The following is a 17,833-nucleotide window of genomic DNA, read 5'->3' on the forward strand; positions in this document are numbered from 1 at the left end:
CCAGATTTTTTGTGCACTTCTGATGATGCATTTAGTTTTAAGATTGTAAGCGAGGCTGGTGATCACTTGTTAAGTGGCATAATTTCTTGGGATTAGCATGATATGTGGACCAAACTTGTAAAAAGGAGGCAGCCCTCTTCCTCATTTGCATTTGTTTGGATGGAATTGGAGTGGCAGGATCTGTTCTGATCTGGGCAGTGATGGTGCCATATGCTTTCAGGAATAGTACACTCCTGGAAATTGAAATAAGAACAGCGCGAATTCATTGTCCCAGGAAGGGGAAACTTTATTGACACATTCCTGGGGTCAGATACATCACATGATCACACTGACAGAACCACAGGCACATAGACACAGGCAACAGAGCATGCACAATATCGGCACTAGTACAGTGTATATCCACCTTTCGCAGCAATGCAGGATGCTATTCTCCCATGGAGACGATCGTAGAGATGCTGGATGTAGTCCTGTGGAATGGCTTGCCATGCCATTTCCACCTGGCGCCTCAGTTGGACCAGCGTTCGTGCTGGACGTGCAGACCGTGTGAGACGACGCTTCATCCAGTCCCAAACATGCTCAAAGGGGGACAGATCCGGAGATCTTGCTGGCCAGGGTAGTTGACTTACACCTTCTATAGCACGTTGGGTGGCACGGGATACATGCGGATGTGCATTGTCCTGTTGGAACAGCAAGTTCCCTTGCCGGTCTAGGAATGGTAGGACGATGGGTTCGATGACGGTTTGGATGTACCGTGCACTATTCAGTGTCCCCTCGACGATCACCAGAGGTGTACGGCCAGTGTAGGAGATCGCTCCCCACACTATGATGCCGGGTGTTGGCCCTGTGTGCCTCGGTTGTATGCAGTCCTGATTGTGGCGCTCACCTGCACGGCGCCAAACACGCATACGACCATCATTGGCACCAAGGTAGAAGCGACTCTCATCGCTGAAGACGACACGTCTCCATTCGTCCCTCCATTCACGCCTGTCGCGACACCACTGGAGGCGGGCTGCACGATGTTGGGGCGTGAGCGGAAGACGGCCTCACAGTGTGCGGGACCGTAGCCCAGCTTCATGGAGACGGTTGCGAATGGTCCTCGCCGATACCCCAGGAGCAACAGTGTCCCTAATTTGCTGGGAAGTGGCGGTGCGGTCCCCTACGGCACTGCGTAGGATCCTACGGTCCTGGCGTGCATCCGTGCGTCGCTGCGGTCCGGTCTCAGGTCGACGGGCACGTGCACCTTCCGCCGACCACTGGCGACAACATCGATGTACTGTGGAGACCTCACGCCCCACGTGTTGAGCAATTCGGCGGTACGTCCACCCGGCCTCCCGCATGCCCACTATACGCCCTCGCTAAAAGTCCATCAACTGCACATACGGTTCACGTCCACGCTGTCGCGGCATGCTACCAGTGTTAAAGACTGCGATGGAGCTCCGTATGCCACGGCAAACTGGCTGACACTGACGGCGGCGGTGCACAAATGCTGCGCAGCTAGCGCCATTCGACGGCCAACACCGCGGTTCCTGGTGTGTCCGCTGTGCCGTGTGTGTGATCATTGCTTGTACTGCCCTCTCGCAGTGTCCGGAGCAAGTATGGTGGGTCTGACACACCGGTGTCAATGTGTTCTTTTTTCCATTTCCAGGAGTGTAGTAGTAGTAGTAGTAGTAACTTTATTCATCCGTAGATCTCATTTTACAAGGATACAAGACATGTCAAAATGTTTACAAGTTTAGACCAATTTAAAATAAGCTAATTTGTATACAATGTTTGATGTAATTTGTATACACATATATTTACAGACTTCTAGTTAGACAATCATTAGATTTACTCCTGATATACAATACTTTTTTTTTTTTACAAATAACTTATTAAATAATGTAATGTCACATTGTTCACTCATATCTCACTATCAGTCACTGCACACTCTATAAACACATTGTTTCATAAAACTTCACACACACACACACACACACGCACACACACACACACACACACACACACTGGTGATCTCTGGGCCATTTTCTGTATCACAACTTCACATTTGCTATCCTGAAAAACTGAGTTAGCATCCCTCCATGATGAGTGAGATGTTGAGCTCACAAAGAGGAAGAGGTGTTAGTATTGTGATATGCCTAGCTTGGGGGTAAGTATTTCTAGAAAGAAAAAAAGAAGGAAAAAAGTTAAAGTGAAGGTGTTATGTGAAATGTTGGATGGTTTATAATCATTATTATTATTATTATTTATTTATTTGTATAACATTTTTTATCAAACCCCCTACTCTGTTTTATCTAAGTAATCCTTCAGTGTATAAAATGTCTTGCATAACAGGTACTTTTTAGCTGCCTTTTTAAGTAAGTGTATTTTTACAATTTCTTTAATCTGTTTTGGTAATTTGTTGTACAATTTTTTCCTTGGTAGAAAATGCTGTTTTGAGTTTTATGTTTTATTTTTTCTTGGTAAATGTGAGTTGAGTCTAACTCTTGTTGCTTGGTCATGGACAGAGCTGTTTGTGCAGTAATTACCAATGTTATTTTTTATGTGTACAACTGACTGGTAAATGTATTCACATGAAGCAGTTAAAATCACCAGTGTTTTGAACAGATCTTTACAATGAGCTCGACTAGTATTTTTGGCTATTATTCTTATGGCTCTTTTCAGGAGTTTGAAAATTGTGTTCATATTTTGTGCATTTGTTCCCAAAAAAAGTATGCCGTAGCTAAGAATTGAGTGTACATGTGAATAATGTATAACTAAAAGACACTGCATGTTACACACTGATCACAGGATTCTAAGGGCATAACATGCTGATGACATTCTGTTTGCAAGGATCTTTGTGTTTTCACACCACTTTAACTGAGAATCAATATTCATTCCTAGAAATTTTGCATTTGTTACACAGTCTGTAGAGGTGCCATCTACATTTAATTTAACAATGTCATTTATCCATATGTTTTTGTGAGATGTTTATACAGACATGCATACTTTTTGAAATGCCTTTTCAAAGTCAATTTAAACAGTGTGGAGAGTTCAGAGAATTTCATATTCACATTGGTTTCCTTATACACTTCATCTCAGCTTTGTGTTTTTTTAGTTCTTTTGAAAAGTCTTTTATTTTGATTTCTGGTATAGGTTGTTTGTAGGCTTGTAGTTTAGGGAATGGTTCGATGCCTGACTTTACTGTTGTTATTTGACAGAGATGGTCTGATAGTCAGAGACCTTTTACAGCTACATCACATTTTTCCCTGTCCATATTTGTGGCCACGTGGTCGATTAATGATGCAGTCATTGTAGTTACCCTTGTTGCACTATTGACCAAAAGGGACATGCCAAAACTTTGAAGGTTGTTTATGAAGGTGCTGCTGGATTCTTTTATGATTTTAGTGTTAATGTTAATGTCTCCTCACAGAATTATGTTGACCTTTGTACTTGAGACTTTATCTAGAAATTCTATTACTTTTTTGAAAAAAGTGTCCACACTACCACTGGGAGATCTATACACACACAAAATGATTAATTTATTGGTGATATCAAGCCCTGTTAATTCAACAGCTGATAGTTCAAAGTGCTTGTCTTCACTTACTGTACTGAGGTCATGTCTTGATTTGAACTTTGTCCCTTTTCTAATATAAATGCATGATCCTCCATTCCTTGAAGCAGTTCTGCAGTAAGAGTTGGCCTTTCACACAATGATAATACTACATGTTGGATTTCTGTGTGTCTACACTAATGCCCAGTAATACAAACTACTATGCAGTTCAAAGATTGGAGCTCAACTTCTGTTAGTTGTATTTTATTTTTTTATTGACTGTATGTTTTGAAAGAGGATGGTTAAGTCTGTGAAATCTCCCATGTTACTCTTTTCAATGGTTTGTTTTTCTTCATGACATCTGGTATGTGTTATATTTGAAGTGTTAAAATCAATCTTGTGAGTGATTGTTTCAGTATTTTTTAAACTGCTGGAGATACTCTTTAGGCAGGGGTACCTGTTGTCTAGATTTATCCTAAAAAAAGACCTACTTTTCCGACCTATGACAACAGATATTTGGCTGTGTGGCCCGAGATCCAACTCCTGTAATTTCATGAATCAGCTGTATCAATCTTCCCTTCCCAGTCCTGTTTAGGTGTAGGCCATGCCTAGTGTAACCCCATCTGATGATAGTCCCGATGGGCACCAGAAAAACATGAGCAAATTTGGCTGTCGTCAGAGCCATCCCTAACCCCCCATTGATTTGCCTCACAGCTCCATCAAGGTGTGCTCGATCATGACGCTGAAACAGCTCAACAAAGTGTATGTTGATGCCATGAGTGAGGGAAGCCATCTTGTCCAGGTCACCACCTATGTCCAAACTGTTTCCCACCCCACCCCACCCCACCCACTATCACTACGTGGTCCTCTTTTGTAAAGTCCTTACATAAATATCTTAGGTCCTCTATCACATGACTTAGCCCTGCAGTTGGCTTGAAGATACTGAATGCCACACATTTTCAAGGTGGGACAGCATACACAGTATTGGCGCAAGACGTGGTTCCTGTGTTTGTCTAACCTCTGTGAATTGGTGTGCTGGTTTGGAGTAATGTGATGTGCCACTGAGTAAGGAGCATGCTGTGATAATGCAGTATGACATTATGATGGGATAGAAGAAGACTGTGTTCAGGAGAGGTGTGCTTAACCTGGTACGCTACCCCTAAACTTTCCTGTAACTGAGGACCTACACCTCGCCCATTGCTACTTCCTAAGACTTTGTACATTCCTAGGCTTCTTGGCCTCAGTTGAAGTGTGCTGTACATTTTCTGCTCCTCATTCTACCTGAGGCTCTTCTCCACTTGATTTTCCTTTCATGTTCCCCATCAAAATGTTCCTACTGCAGACTTTGCAGTTACAGGAGAGAACCTCTTCTGTTCTCCCCACTGCATCCCCCCCCCCCCTCCGCCCCCCCTCCCCACAACCACCACCACCACCACCACCACCACCACCACCACCACCACCCAGTGAAAATATTTCCTACAAGATAGGCAACAAATCCCTCTACTCACTACCCTATAACAGTTACCACATTTCTGACTCTTGGTCAGTTTCGAAAGAATAATTAAGTTTAAAGAATGTTTTAAATTTGTCAAGGACACGAGATTGGCTGTGTGGAAACCAAAAATGACACAAAAGTCTTGTGTGGTAGTTGTTGTTTTTGTACTGATCTAGAGATACAATGAGACAAGAATGAATTTGTAATTACTTTGCTTATAGAGAAGTTATGTTATCTAGTGTGTTTGGTCAGGTTTTTAAATGTTATTAACTTGAAAAATTTAGGCCTAGATCGTGTCTATCTAACTAGTAAACAATACAAAATGTGTTAGTAAAATGCAATTTGGAAATGTTTAATTACACTTTTATTATGACAATAGACACTGATGAAACTGGTAGCTGTCTTTTTTAAATGAATTTTGCACTATCAAGAAAACTTAAAGAGAATTTTTTGTGTATGTCACTCAAAATTTCAGGTTATGTTGCGATTATCAGGACTTCAGGTAAAGAACAAGTTTTTTAAGAACAAGCTCTGCTGGGATGCTATTAACCAGTTGTGTGACAAGAACGGACACTAGAGCAAGTACACAAAACAAAGGAAATTTAAATGTGACACTATTTCCTCTTAAATAAGTTCTTTTAGCAGACGAAGAAAATACCTGTGATCTCAGTTGTCGGCCATCTTTTCTCATAAAAGTTTTTTTCATGATGACAGGCACAACACTTAGAAATATTTCACATTGTAGCTCAGGGAGACTTAGGAAAATGCGCAGTGGTCTGCTCTGATGTATTTTACCAGTCATTCAATGCAATTTGCATGGACACCCTTACATGGACTTGTTGAGCACCACCCCAGATAAATTTAGCATCAGCTTTTAACAACCCTTGGAGTGGCCTGGCTTTCATACAAAAGTCTTTGATAAAAAAACGGTAATAAGAACATAATCCGAGGAAGCTTCTCACATCTCTGATACTTTTAGGAATAGGAAACTCTGTTATAGATCTCACCATTTCTGGGTCTGGCCGCACACCTTTGTTTGACACAATGTGTCCAAGTATTTTGATTTATTTTGCTCCAAAGAGACACTTTCTTGGATTAAGTTTCATGCGCCTTGTTGGAGACACTTAAGAACCGCAATCAGTCTTTTTATATGTTCATCAGTGTCTCTTAGAACACTATATAGTCATCTAAATAACAAAGACACATCGTCGACTTCAGGTGCCTTAGAAGATTATCCATCATCTGTTCAAAAGTTGGTAGTGCATTTCATAAACCAAACGACATTATCTGAAACTCATACAGGCCCTCAAGGATGCTGAATGCAGTTTCCTCATGATCAGCCACATCTACTTCGATTTGCCAGTATCCCAAGTACATGTCCATGGTTGAGAAAAACTTGACCCCCTTCAGACAATCTAGTATGTCGTCATTTCGTGGAAGAGGGTAAACGTCCTTTTTAATTATCTTATTAAGCCTCCTGTAATCAACACCAAGGCTGAATGATGTCATTCTTCATCATTTTCTCTACCTCGTTGCAAATTATTTGACGTTCCATAGCTGACCCAAGGTATGCTCTCTGGCTTATTGGTTGATGGTCTCCAGTGTTAATCTGGTGCTTCACCGTCGATTTGTCTAATTTGCTCTTCACCTGTGGATTGTAGCATTCAGAGAACTCTTGAAGTATGGCAAGTACCTTCTTCTGTTGTTCCTTTGTGAGATCTGGTGATAGTCGAGCTAGTAGATCTTGTCTGGTAGTGGTAGCGCTAATTTCGCCCACAGATTTGGCATGGGAAGTTTCTATGACACTGAGCAGTTCTTCAATTAATGTCTCAGTGTTTGCTACGCACATGCGTCTTGGAAGGATCTGCGGTTCTCGGTGACAGTTAACTGTCCACAATTCACCGAAGCAGTTCTTAAATGAGATGACAGAGGCTGGGATGACCAAGTTATTCTTCAGTGGTGTGCTTCTCTTACATTCCACTACAAGATCCATGGGTTGATACATGGCATGGCACACGACAGTTACCTTTCTAGTGCTGACTGCAGGAATGATCACTTCATCCAGCACATACAGTCTCCACACAGTCGGATGCGCATCTTCCTGCCCACAGTATCTCATCTTGTCTAGCATAATCTTTGAGTGACCACAATCTACAGTTGCCTGAGAAGCTTTTAAAAAGTCCCATCCAAGGATGGCATCATGACTACACTCTTCTAAGATGATGAATTCTAAGGGCTGTGTATGGCCACTTATACCCACACGAATGAAACATCTTCGTGTAGGTTTTACGTACTTCCCATTAGCCACCTTCAGCACAGACGTTTTATTATTGACGAATATGGTTTTCTGCAACTGGCGACGGTACTTCTTCGAAATGACTGAATATGGTGCTCCAGAGTCCACAAGAGCTAGGGCTGGTTGGTCATCCATGAAGATATCGACATAGTTCCGTATCATTTTTGTAGTGATTGACGGTGGAGGATTTTTCTCTTTGGCAGCCTCACCTCCGAGGAAGGTTGCACCCTTCAGTTTACCAGGTTGTGGCGGCTAGGTGATCAGCTGGAGCTCCTAAACAGTGATGGAAACCTTGATCGGTGTGTTGGGAGCATCCTCTCCAGCAGCTAGCTTGCAGCGATGGTGACCTATGTTGTCCTGCACCCACGTCTTCTTGTTCATCTTCATCATCCCAGAGTTGGCATTGGCTAAGATACATCTGCTGTATTCTGGTGCGTGCGTCATCAACATCAAATATCCAACACATTTCTCGACAATAGCGCACCACGTGTCCCGGTCGTCCACAGTGGAAACATATTGGTTGGTTGTCCTGGGTCCTCTAGATGTCAGTCTTCCTTGGTACCCAAACATATTCCTCATGCAGCATTGTAGAAACATAGCTCCATCTGGGTCTGGCTTTTTCACCATTTTAAAGGGAAATGAAGGGCAAGAGATTGTGTTCAATGTCTGTTCCACTTCCTCCCTTATGAACTCTTTTTTTTGCTTGCCGTGCAATCAAAGTGCCTTCTGAACTTCCTCTCTCACCATCTGATGAAGAACACTTGTGAAATCAGTTGCTTCCTCCATCACAGACATTGATACGATGTTTGGAAGCTGTTCAAACTTCTTGCATGTAATTCTTTTTTGATGCGTTGTCTCAGTATGCTTGCATCATTTTATGAAGTCGTCTGCTTTTGAAACCTCCTTCAGGAGTAGGGCTTGATACATGTCCTCAGCAACACCCTTCATGAGATGTGCAACCTTATCTTCCTTCTTCATTCTAGGATCCACTATTTTACACAGCTCCAAGACGTCAGAATGTAGGACATTGTACCCTGCACTTTAATTTATCTTAAGTCTTGCACTTCCGTCATTGTGTCTCTGCCTGGAATACTTCCTAGCTTGTGAACTTCACCTCGTTGTTCTCACACCATTGCTTGGCAATGCCCTCCAAGTAGAAAAATACATTAGCCAAACACACGGTGTCATCCCATTTGTTAAATTAGGCTATAAGCTCATATACCTTCAGCCACTTGTTAGGATCTTGGACATAGTCACCAGAGAACCTGGAAGGATGTCTCATGTGGTGGCACACAGTTGCTGTCATTGTAACGTCCTCTTCTTCTTGTGTCTCTGGTAGATTGTGATCTGTTGAATATGGCTCGAACTCGGGTTTCTTACCACGTAAACGGGAGCTCTGTTGTGGCCTGATGGGAGCAACTGTGTCGTCGATAGTGTGCGTCATCACATGTTCCAATACCCAGTGCCTCCACCAGAATAATTTCACGTAGAAGAAGGTGTAATTAGATGACTGACAAACACTAACTTCTCTTAACAAAGGTTTATTCAGCACTTGCACAGACAACAGCATGGAGCAGACTGCCACCAGCCAGAACACATACAGTATATATATGGCTACAAAACATTCCAGTGCAATGATTCTTTCTCTTTGTGGATACTTCTAGAATGTACTTGAACTGAATATAGAAATTAAAATTGTACAGTCAAGGTGAGTTTTGAATTCGCGCAACAGGTTAGTATCATAACCACTACACCACGGTGCTACTCAGTTTCTTCTGTCATTATATTAGGGGCTTGAAATGTTTAAATCCACTTAATTTCGCTAATGAGATTAATGACCTGTCTGCATTCAGTGTGTGACAAAACAAAATTTATTGTTGTTATTATTGAACTTTAGAAATTGTTATTTGTGAACATTTGTATTACTGTGCATATGTGCTTATATTCTACCTAATGTTGTCTAATCTGATTTATACATTAGGAACTATTTATTACGAAAAGAGAAAGTAAGACGATAGAGAAGATTTCTATTTTATTTACATCATCATTAATTTGAACCCAACAATTACGTTTGTTATTGTCTCTGTTGCATTTCGAAATCTTCTCTATCGTCTTACTTTCTCTTTTCGTTTGTACAAGCGGTATGTGTGGATGGATTTGTGTGTGTGTGTGTGTGTGTGTGTGTGTGTGTGTGTGTGTGTGCGCGAGTGTGTGTGTGTGTGTGCGAGCGAGTGTACACCTGTCCTTTTTTTCCCCTAAGGGAAGTCTTTCCGCTCCCGGGATTGGGATGACTCCTTACCCTCTCCCTTAAAACCCACATCCTTTCGTCTTTCCCTCTCCTTCCTGAAGAAGCAACCATCGGTTGCGAAAGCTAGTAATTCTGTGTGTGTGTTTGTGTGTTTTGTTCATGTGCCTGTCTGCCGGCGCTTTCCCGCTTGGTAAGTCTTGGAATCTTTGTTTTTAGAACTATTTATTACTTTATTTAAGAAAAGTGCCCTGGTACTATTGACAGCATCCCCCAAGACAATGCAAATACAGAGCCAAACAACTTTTATTTCAAAATATTCAACCATAGAAGTTTCAGTGGTAGTAATTTTGAGAATTTATCCTGCTGCTCGTGATCCCAAAACAATGTTATTCACTGCAATTTACCTGTTACTAAGGAATTACATACCTAATCTAATCAGGTTCATTAATTAGGCCCTGTCTAAGAAAATGTCTGTGTCTAAAACTATTACCTGGTACTTATTACTGTCTTATGGCATACTATTCAGTGAGCTATTCAATGACATCTCAGTGGGTCTTGTATCTTTCTTTGCATGTCTCTTATTAATTAAGTACTCAATTATCATATTCATAAAACTTTACCTTGATATAACTTCTAAAGTGCTCTACATTCAGTGAAAGTATTAATACTCATAATTCTGATGGAAATTGAGATATATGTCTAGGTTTAGTGTATGACTATTGGATGTATGTGTATCTTTTATTTTAATAAATATATGTGGCGATATATCGTCATCTTTGGCATCTACTGTGCCGACCATTTGGACACACAATATATCAGTTAGGAGGAAATTCTAGTGACTTTCTGTCAAATCTGCTTGGCCTCTTGAGATGGCTACATGGAAATTACCTGCTCATCATTTGTGACAGCACCCATCCACAGTTTGTGGTCTAGTGGCTATCGTTGCTGCCTCTGGATTACGGGGTCCCGGGTTCAATTCCCCGCTGGGTTGGGGATTTTCTCTGGCCAGGGACTTGGTCTTTGTGTTGTTCTCATCATTTCATCATCATATTCATTATTATTATTATTATTATTGTTATTATTGTTATTATTATTATTATTATTATTATTATTATTATTTGTGACAGTAGCTAGGCTGGATTGTGAAAAAATTGGACTGTGTAAAAATTGGGATTTTGTACGGGTGCTGATGATAGTTGAGCACCCTACAAAGCAAACTTCATCATTTGTGACACATCCTTACCGTCTGCCTACATGGTTTGTGTTCTCAGGCATACACACCAGCTGTGCTCGGTAGATAAACTCACAAGTACATGTTCTGATATTTATTTATTTATTTATTTATTTATTTATTTCGTGTTCCGGTGATCCATGTTGTGAATACATCACAGGATATGGAACGTGTCAGTTTTACAAACTTTTTATGGTATTTTGTAAGTATTGCTATTATTCATATTAAAATTTTATGGCTTAGATTAACATTACAAATTAAAATTACAAAAAAATAAATGTTACAAAGTTAAGTATTACAGACTGCGACGGGTCAGGCTCTTATCGCGCAGTTTCCTTTCCCTGAAAGAAAATCCACCTACCTCGTTTCTTAGGTAGTTGCTGCACTCGCCTCTCCTGATAGCAGCTACTGGAAAAATTGCAGAAAAGCAGTGTTGAAGAAACTGCAATTTAATAGCCGCTCACCGGAGGCCGCGATACATGTTTGCTGAAATACAATCTATGAGCAATCTTCCTAAATAAATTGAGTTATTGGAATGGTAGTAATTGTTTACTCAAACGAGAACGCGAAGTTGGTAATTCTATCTAAGCTCTTTATTGTCTTTAAGCCTGATCATCAGCCCGCTAATCTACGTTTGAAGAAAGTTCAGTTCACAATTCTATCCACACTCAAACCCCGCCAGAATTAGCTTTCAAAGTTACGGAATTTACTTAACTGCAACACAGACGATTTTCTAACATACACGTTTGCAGTCGATGTTCAATAATAGTTCGTTTTTTAACGTTAATGCTCGCCATAAGCACTTAGTAAAAGTTTACGAAGTACCGCCACGCTTTTAATTATTAAAGTTACTCGCGTCTTTCGCGGAACGAAAAGTCACAACTCGCTCAAACTCACACTACGCGTTACTGGACTCTTCCAGTCTCAAATCGCACAGTACCGAACCGATGAAGCCGTTTTATGACTTCATTTTACACATTATTCGCGAGGACACATCAAGCATGTCTCTTCTCGATCACAGTTCCTTCGCGACCCTCATCCACTCGCGACTCACTCTCCTAGTCTGCTAACCGTCCTCGCATCTCATTGGCTCACACATCACACAGCCAATCAGAATTAACTCTTTGGGTGCGCCTCGCGCCAAAATCTAGCACGCACCAGTCATGACTTCTGAATCATTTACGTCATGATTTCTTGTTACACAAAATTTACTGTATAATTTAACAAACCGAAAGGAAAACTAGACTTTACTTTATTTCCAGAAATTATTTAAATACTCGCGAACGTTCTGGCTGCTTGTACAATACCATACACTCTTGGACATCCGACATTCACTAAGATGGGGAACCACTGGCGACTCTGTTCCCACGGTTACATCGTCTGAACACTTGCGAGTTCCAACCTAGATTTTATACACTTGCAAAGAATGGCGAATGTCCCTCTTTCATTCACTCAGGCACACTCATTCACTCTCACCTACTCATATAAAATAACTGTTCACAAAAATTCAAAACATTTATGGTTTTAACAAAGTTATAGGCGAATTTCTAAAAGTAAAATTCTCAAAATAAATACAAAAGCACGGAAGGTGATTTTGTTTCATAGTTGGATGGTCACTGAAGGTGATCTATACATAATGGTATTTATTTAGACTCGAAAATTGTAGAAATTTGCGTTTTCTGTAAGATTTTTCTAATTTCCAAAATATGCAGGTTTCAAAGCTCAAATTTGGATGACTTATTTTTATTCATAACAGAAACTAGTATATTAACTTTTAATTTCCTCAGGTTCCTCAGTTAGAAGTTATTAAAGATGAAAGTTCCACGTTATACACGCGGCTAGTTAGCGCACAGGTCTTACATTCTCACGGTACAGACATGCCATATGGTCGTGACGTCAGACGAACGGACACCGGTAATCTGCCCGCTACAGCACATATGCTAATCTGATGGCTACTTTACAGTCTGTCTACATTTCACAGTAAATATTTGATAGAAAACTGTGCGCTCGCACTAGTTGCGACGCCACAAGACTCTATACACATAAATACAGAAAATATACTACTGAAAAATTAAGATGTTTACAAGTAATAGATATACAGGATCACAAATGAAGAGTGGGAAATGTATCTGAGACTTATCCGTACAGGTACTAGGGTACTATTCATCGTGGTTCAGGAACTCTTCTATAGTATAAAATGACCCTTGCAATAGGAACTACCTTGAGCTTTTCTTAAACGAGAACTCATCATCTACTAAACACTTAATTTGTGAAGGGAGGGCATTAAAAATCTTACAACCACTGAAGTGAACCCCCTTCTGTACCTTACTCAGGTTTGCATGCTCATAGTGGATATCATCTTTTCGTCTAGTATCATGATTATGATAAACACTATTAGGTTTGAAGAGGGGCTTTTCTTTTCCTTATGAAACACATCAGGGAGAATATATATATTGTGCAATGGATATGAAGGTTTAAAGTTCTGTAAAAAGATTTCTGCATGTAGCTCTAGGGTGGGCTCCACTCATGATTCTTATGGCTCTTTTCTGTGCAGATAGCACTTTCCTAGCAAGTGGCTGATTTCCCCAGAATATGATTCCATATGCCATAATGGCATGAAAATAACCATAATAAGCTGATTTACTGGTTTCCGTATTTCTGTAAGAGCAGATAATGCGTAAAGCATAAGTTGCCGAATTCAGCCTTTTGCAGAGATCCAAGATGTGGTTTGACCAGTTTAGTTTGCTATCTATATGTAAGCCAAGGTACTTTGTACTATCGACCTTAGCTATCTGCATGTCACCTAGTTTTTGTTCTTGTTCATCTTCTTTAGAGACTGTCTGAAACTGGAGATAGTTTGTTTTACTGTGATTAATAGAAAGACCATTTACATTAAACCAGTTCACAATATCACTAAAAACCTTATTAGCTGTCACCTCAAGTTCATCCACAGAGTTATCAACCAGTACTGTAGTGTCATCAGCAAAGATGGTGAGTTTACAAAAATCTGTACATAGAGGAAGATCATTAATAAAAATAATAAAAAGTAGGGGGCCCAGAATGGAGCCTTGAGGCACTCCACAGGTGATTGTTCCCCATTCCGATGATGCTGATGCACCTTCTTGACTATCCAGTACAACTTTCTGTTTTCTGTTTGAAAGATTAGAATGGTGCTGGTGGCTTATTCTTCTCTTTGCCATAGGTCTACCTTTAAACACTTTTGCATTTCACTTGTAGCCTTAGTAGAAAAAATAATTGCTTATTTAAGTATCTAAGGCAGTGTACACACACACACACACACACACACACACACACACAAACACACACACACACACACACACACACAAACCCTGCTAACAACTGTTACTACTTTCTTTGCTATTCCAACAATACATTAAAATTGTATAGCATACATATTTCACTTGTTTAGCTTGATTCCCTAAAATAAAATATGTGACAAGTAAAAATTCATATTTATCTTCATGCAGGCCCGATGATTATATGACAGTAAGTGAATGCTTGCAGCTGCAGTACCATCAGTCATTACGACACCATTTGCTGCTATTATATGCACGAGAAATTCTTATGCTAGACCTGCACATTAATCAGACAGTGGGCATTATCCCCCTGGAGAAAACAGCTTCTCCTCTGGTGCAGGTAAGTTTTCATGGAAAGAGAGAGAGAGAGAGAGAGAGAGAGAGAACTTGTGTGCGTACGTGTAGCGTAAGAATGCAGATGAATTTTTAGCTTTTTAAATTTTTGAAAAAGGCCTTCAGTGTTTGAATATGGATTACTGGAAAGAGAAATGGTATGAATGAAATGCACAGGTATTAAACATGTGACCTGGAGATGAAAGGGAACAGGTAACAGTCGAGTGACAGCAGGGAATCCATTTCAATAGCATTGCTAAAGATGAACTGTAGAACTGTATAAAAGTAATGGTAATGTGCTATGGGCATAACCACATGGATCTGATTATTATTATTTTTTTATGTAGGTCTTTTACATCACCTTCTGCCATCTCCACTGCTTCTAAACCCTGGAAATGGCAACTGGCTATGCAAGATGTACTTGACCTTATTTATGTAACTTTTTGCCTTTTGTTCTTCCATTCTCTTCCACATCATCCTTTCTTACTAAAGTCCATGAAAGGATCAAAATCTTCTATTCTGTCTCTTGTACACGAGTTGTGTATGGAGACATAACACAGACTGAAAGCCAAAATATTAAATTCTGCGTTTAAAAGTGTGTTAACATATGTGAACCACTCAAAGTGAACAAGGCACCAGGCTCCAGCAAATCAACAAATTCCTGTTAAATATTACATTGAATATATTATAAAAGGAGCCTCTTTTCGAACTCATATTTATCAAAAAACTCTTGTGTGGCAAATAGCCATGTTTGAGTGGAAAAAGAGTGCAAGTGACACTTGTTGATAAAAATTGACCAGGTGCTAGTAGAACTACATCACTGAGGATTCTTACAAGCTTAATTATGTATATAGAAAGTTGATCCATTCCAGTAATTGAGAATCTCGACCATTTTTGCCTGTTACTGACATTTTTGGTGGCAAGATGTTGGTTCCAGGGATTCCAAAATTTTCGAGCAAGTTTTAATTTCAACAATATAAATGTGACATAAAGTCATGCAGTTGGCAGGTGACCATTATTATAATAATCAGTAGTTCTGCATTCAGGCTGATTGGGTCACAATGGTAAAAGTCTAACATCAGGAAAGGAATGACTGTATTGTCCATGTGACACGTTTCAGAATTTAACATATCCAGGAGTGGTTACTGTGTGCAGATATGGCATTTCAAGCTGTATGTGAAACGAATATTTGCAGACTAGTCTGCAACCACACTGCATTCTGACAGGTAACAGTGCCATATTTTCATCTGGTGGCAGGAAGTGGAATATCTTTTTTCAGCGTATTCTGTGAGAGTACAGATTAATGTATGTACTTATGGTCTTTCCCCATCCTGCAATGTATACAGTCTGTGTTGCAGCACTTGGAATACTGTCAGTTTAATTATAACCACCCGATATAAAACAGCTTCAAAGTCCGATTACTTTACAAATGATTAGTTAATGCATTTAATGTTATCTTCATTTAAGTGGATAGGTGAGAAAAAGTGAAGGAAAGTTTTGAAATTATGCTTAAAGTTTGTTGGGAATCCTAATAGCTCTTATTAGGAAACACTGGATGAATATGAACTATGTAATTTGCACTCCATTTTAAGGAAAAGCTGGTCTTTTACACTTTTAAATGTTTATGATGTTATACAGTGATATAATGTTACAGGTACATCCAGTGATAGTATCTATATATATAGATACTGTCTGCAAACTGTATTGCGAATAGAATTAGCAGTAAAGAAACAATAAATTAAAACGTCATGCCTGATGCTGAATTTTGTCTTCATGAACAGCAAAAATGTGCTAAGTGATGATTTTTTTCCTTTCATCATTTTGTGGCAGTTTCAGTGAGAAAAAGTTTTGTTAAGGATTGAAGTTGTGTGTAATCCTTGCTGGAAGTAACTAAGTGCTCTCATTCTCAGATAAACAAAGAATGAAGTCCTTGTATTTGCTATTATTATTATTATTGTTATTATTATTATTATTATTATTATTATTATTATTATTACTACTATTACACTGGAGATTGAAGCTTGACTAATAATAATAGATCATTACTTCTGAACCCTTTCCTTAAATGCTTCTATTCCTTCAGCATCTATGCACATTGTCATTTTTTTCTTATCTTCTGCCACCTTTTTTCTGGATGAAGAATTTAGACAATCAGATAGATATTCTGCTACATTTTTAGTTTGTGTGTGTGTGTGTGTGTGTGTGTGTGTGTGTGTGTGTGTGTGTGTGTGTGTTCGCCTACTTCAGTTCTTTTTTTCTTACTGATATGTAAATACTATTCTTCTGTTACTAACTACTGTCTTTGAGAAAGAGGAAGTTATAAATACACACACTGATTTTAAGAACTTCTACTTTCAAACTCAGGTGTCTTTAAGATTTTTTGTTTATTTACTGTAATACATTATCTTTGATGTATTATAAATAACGTAGGTGACCATAATATACAAATTTCTTCTTTTCTACTTATTCCAGAGATCTCACCCATTAATTTTCTCATGTCAGGAGCATACATAAAACACAGCTTACACAATTATTGACGGATCAATGCAATTTATATAATTTTTTACCAAAATTTGGCCACTTTCAGTGCATTTTCCATTGCTTGGTTAAGGTCTTCTTTCGTGCAGTTGGCTGGACATGGTCAACACTGAAGCTTATGTTCAACAGGCTGTTCTTCCCTTCAGTTACATTGGGTTTTGTTTTCTTCGATGTATCCCCATTTTGCCAGGTTAGTCCAGGATCTGACCTCAGCCTATTATAGGATTTCCAGATTGGCCAATTCTCATCACGACCAGGAGGGGAAAGATTCTGAAACTGTTTTTCCAGTCAGAAATTTGGGATGTCTCAGCCCTCTGTAGTTGCAGCCTGGCTTCTTCATCAGTGATTGTTAGTTTCTCCGATGTTCTGAGGAAACTTTTCCTTGACCTAAGTTGTTGTGGGTAGGCTTGTTGCCCATGCTTGAGATGCTTTTTTTCATCTTCCAGTTTTGTTCTTTCCCTGTTTGCTGCTATTTCTCTTCGAACAGGTAGTGGTGCAATTCCTGCAAGGTGGTAGAGCCATTCGACCGGCAGCCTGTTATAACTCTGCATGTGGTGTTCAGGGCAATATCTACCTGCTTGACATGTGTTGACTTGTGCTAAACAGGACAGGCATACTCTGCTGTGGAGTAGCATAATGACATTGTAGAAGTTCAGTTGGTTTCAGTTTGGCTGCCCCACTGTGATCTGGCCTGTTTTCTCAGTAGGTTGTTCCTGGTGGAAACGTTTGATTTGAAATTAATGCAGTGTTTTTTGAACATTGGAAATCTGCCAAGTGTTATTCCTAGATATTTTGGAGTGTCACAGTGTTCCAATTTGAACGCTGACCATTCTATCTCTAAATTGT

The 17,833-nt window shown here is 39.7% G+C and overlaps 1 protein-coding gene across 2 annotated transcripts in view; it reads left to right on the forward strand.

The window, feature by feature from the left end:
- LOC126269161 (WD repeat-containing protein 11-like) overlaps positions 1-17,833 on the forward strand; it is a 220,153-nt gene that overhangs the window by 65,088 nt on the left and 137,232 nt on the right. For both annotated transcript variants that reach the window (XM_049973970.1, XM_049973972.1), the window contains exon 7: positions 14,288-14,456. In XM_049973970.1, coding sequence (XP_049829927.1) covers positions 14,288-14,456 — 169 coding nt within the window. The remainder of the gene's footprint in view (positions 1-14,287; positions 14,457-17,833) is intronic.

The sequence above is a fragment of the Schistocerca gregaria genome, chromosome 1 (assembly GCF_023897955.1).
Source record: "Schistocerca gregaria isolate iqSchGreg1 chromosome 1, iqSchGreg1.2, whole genome shotgun sequence".
NCBI classification, from domain to species: Eukaryota; Metazoa; Arthropoda; class Insecta; order Orthoptera; family Acrididae; genus Schistocerca; species Schistocerca gregaria.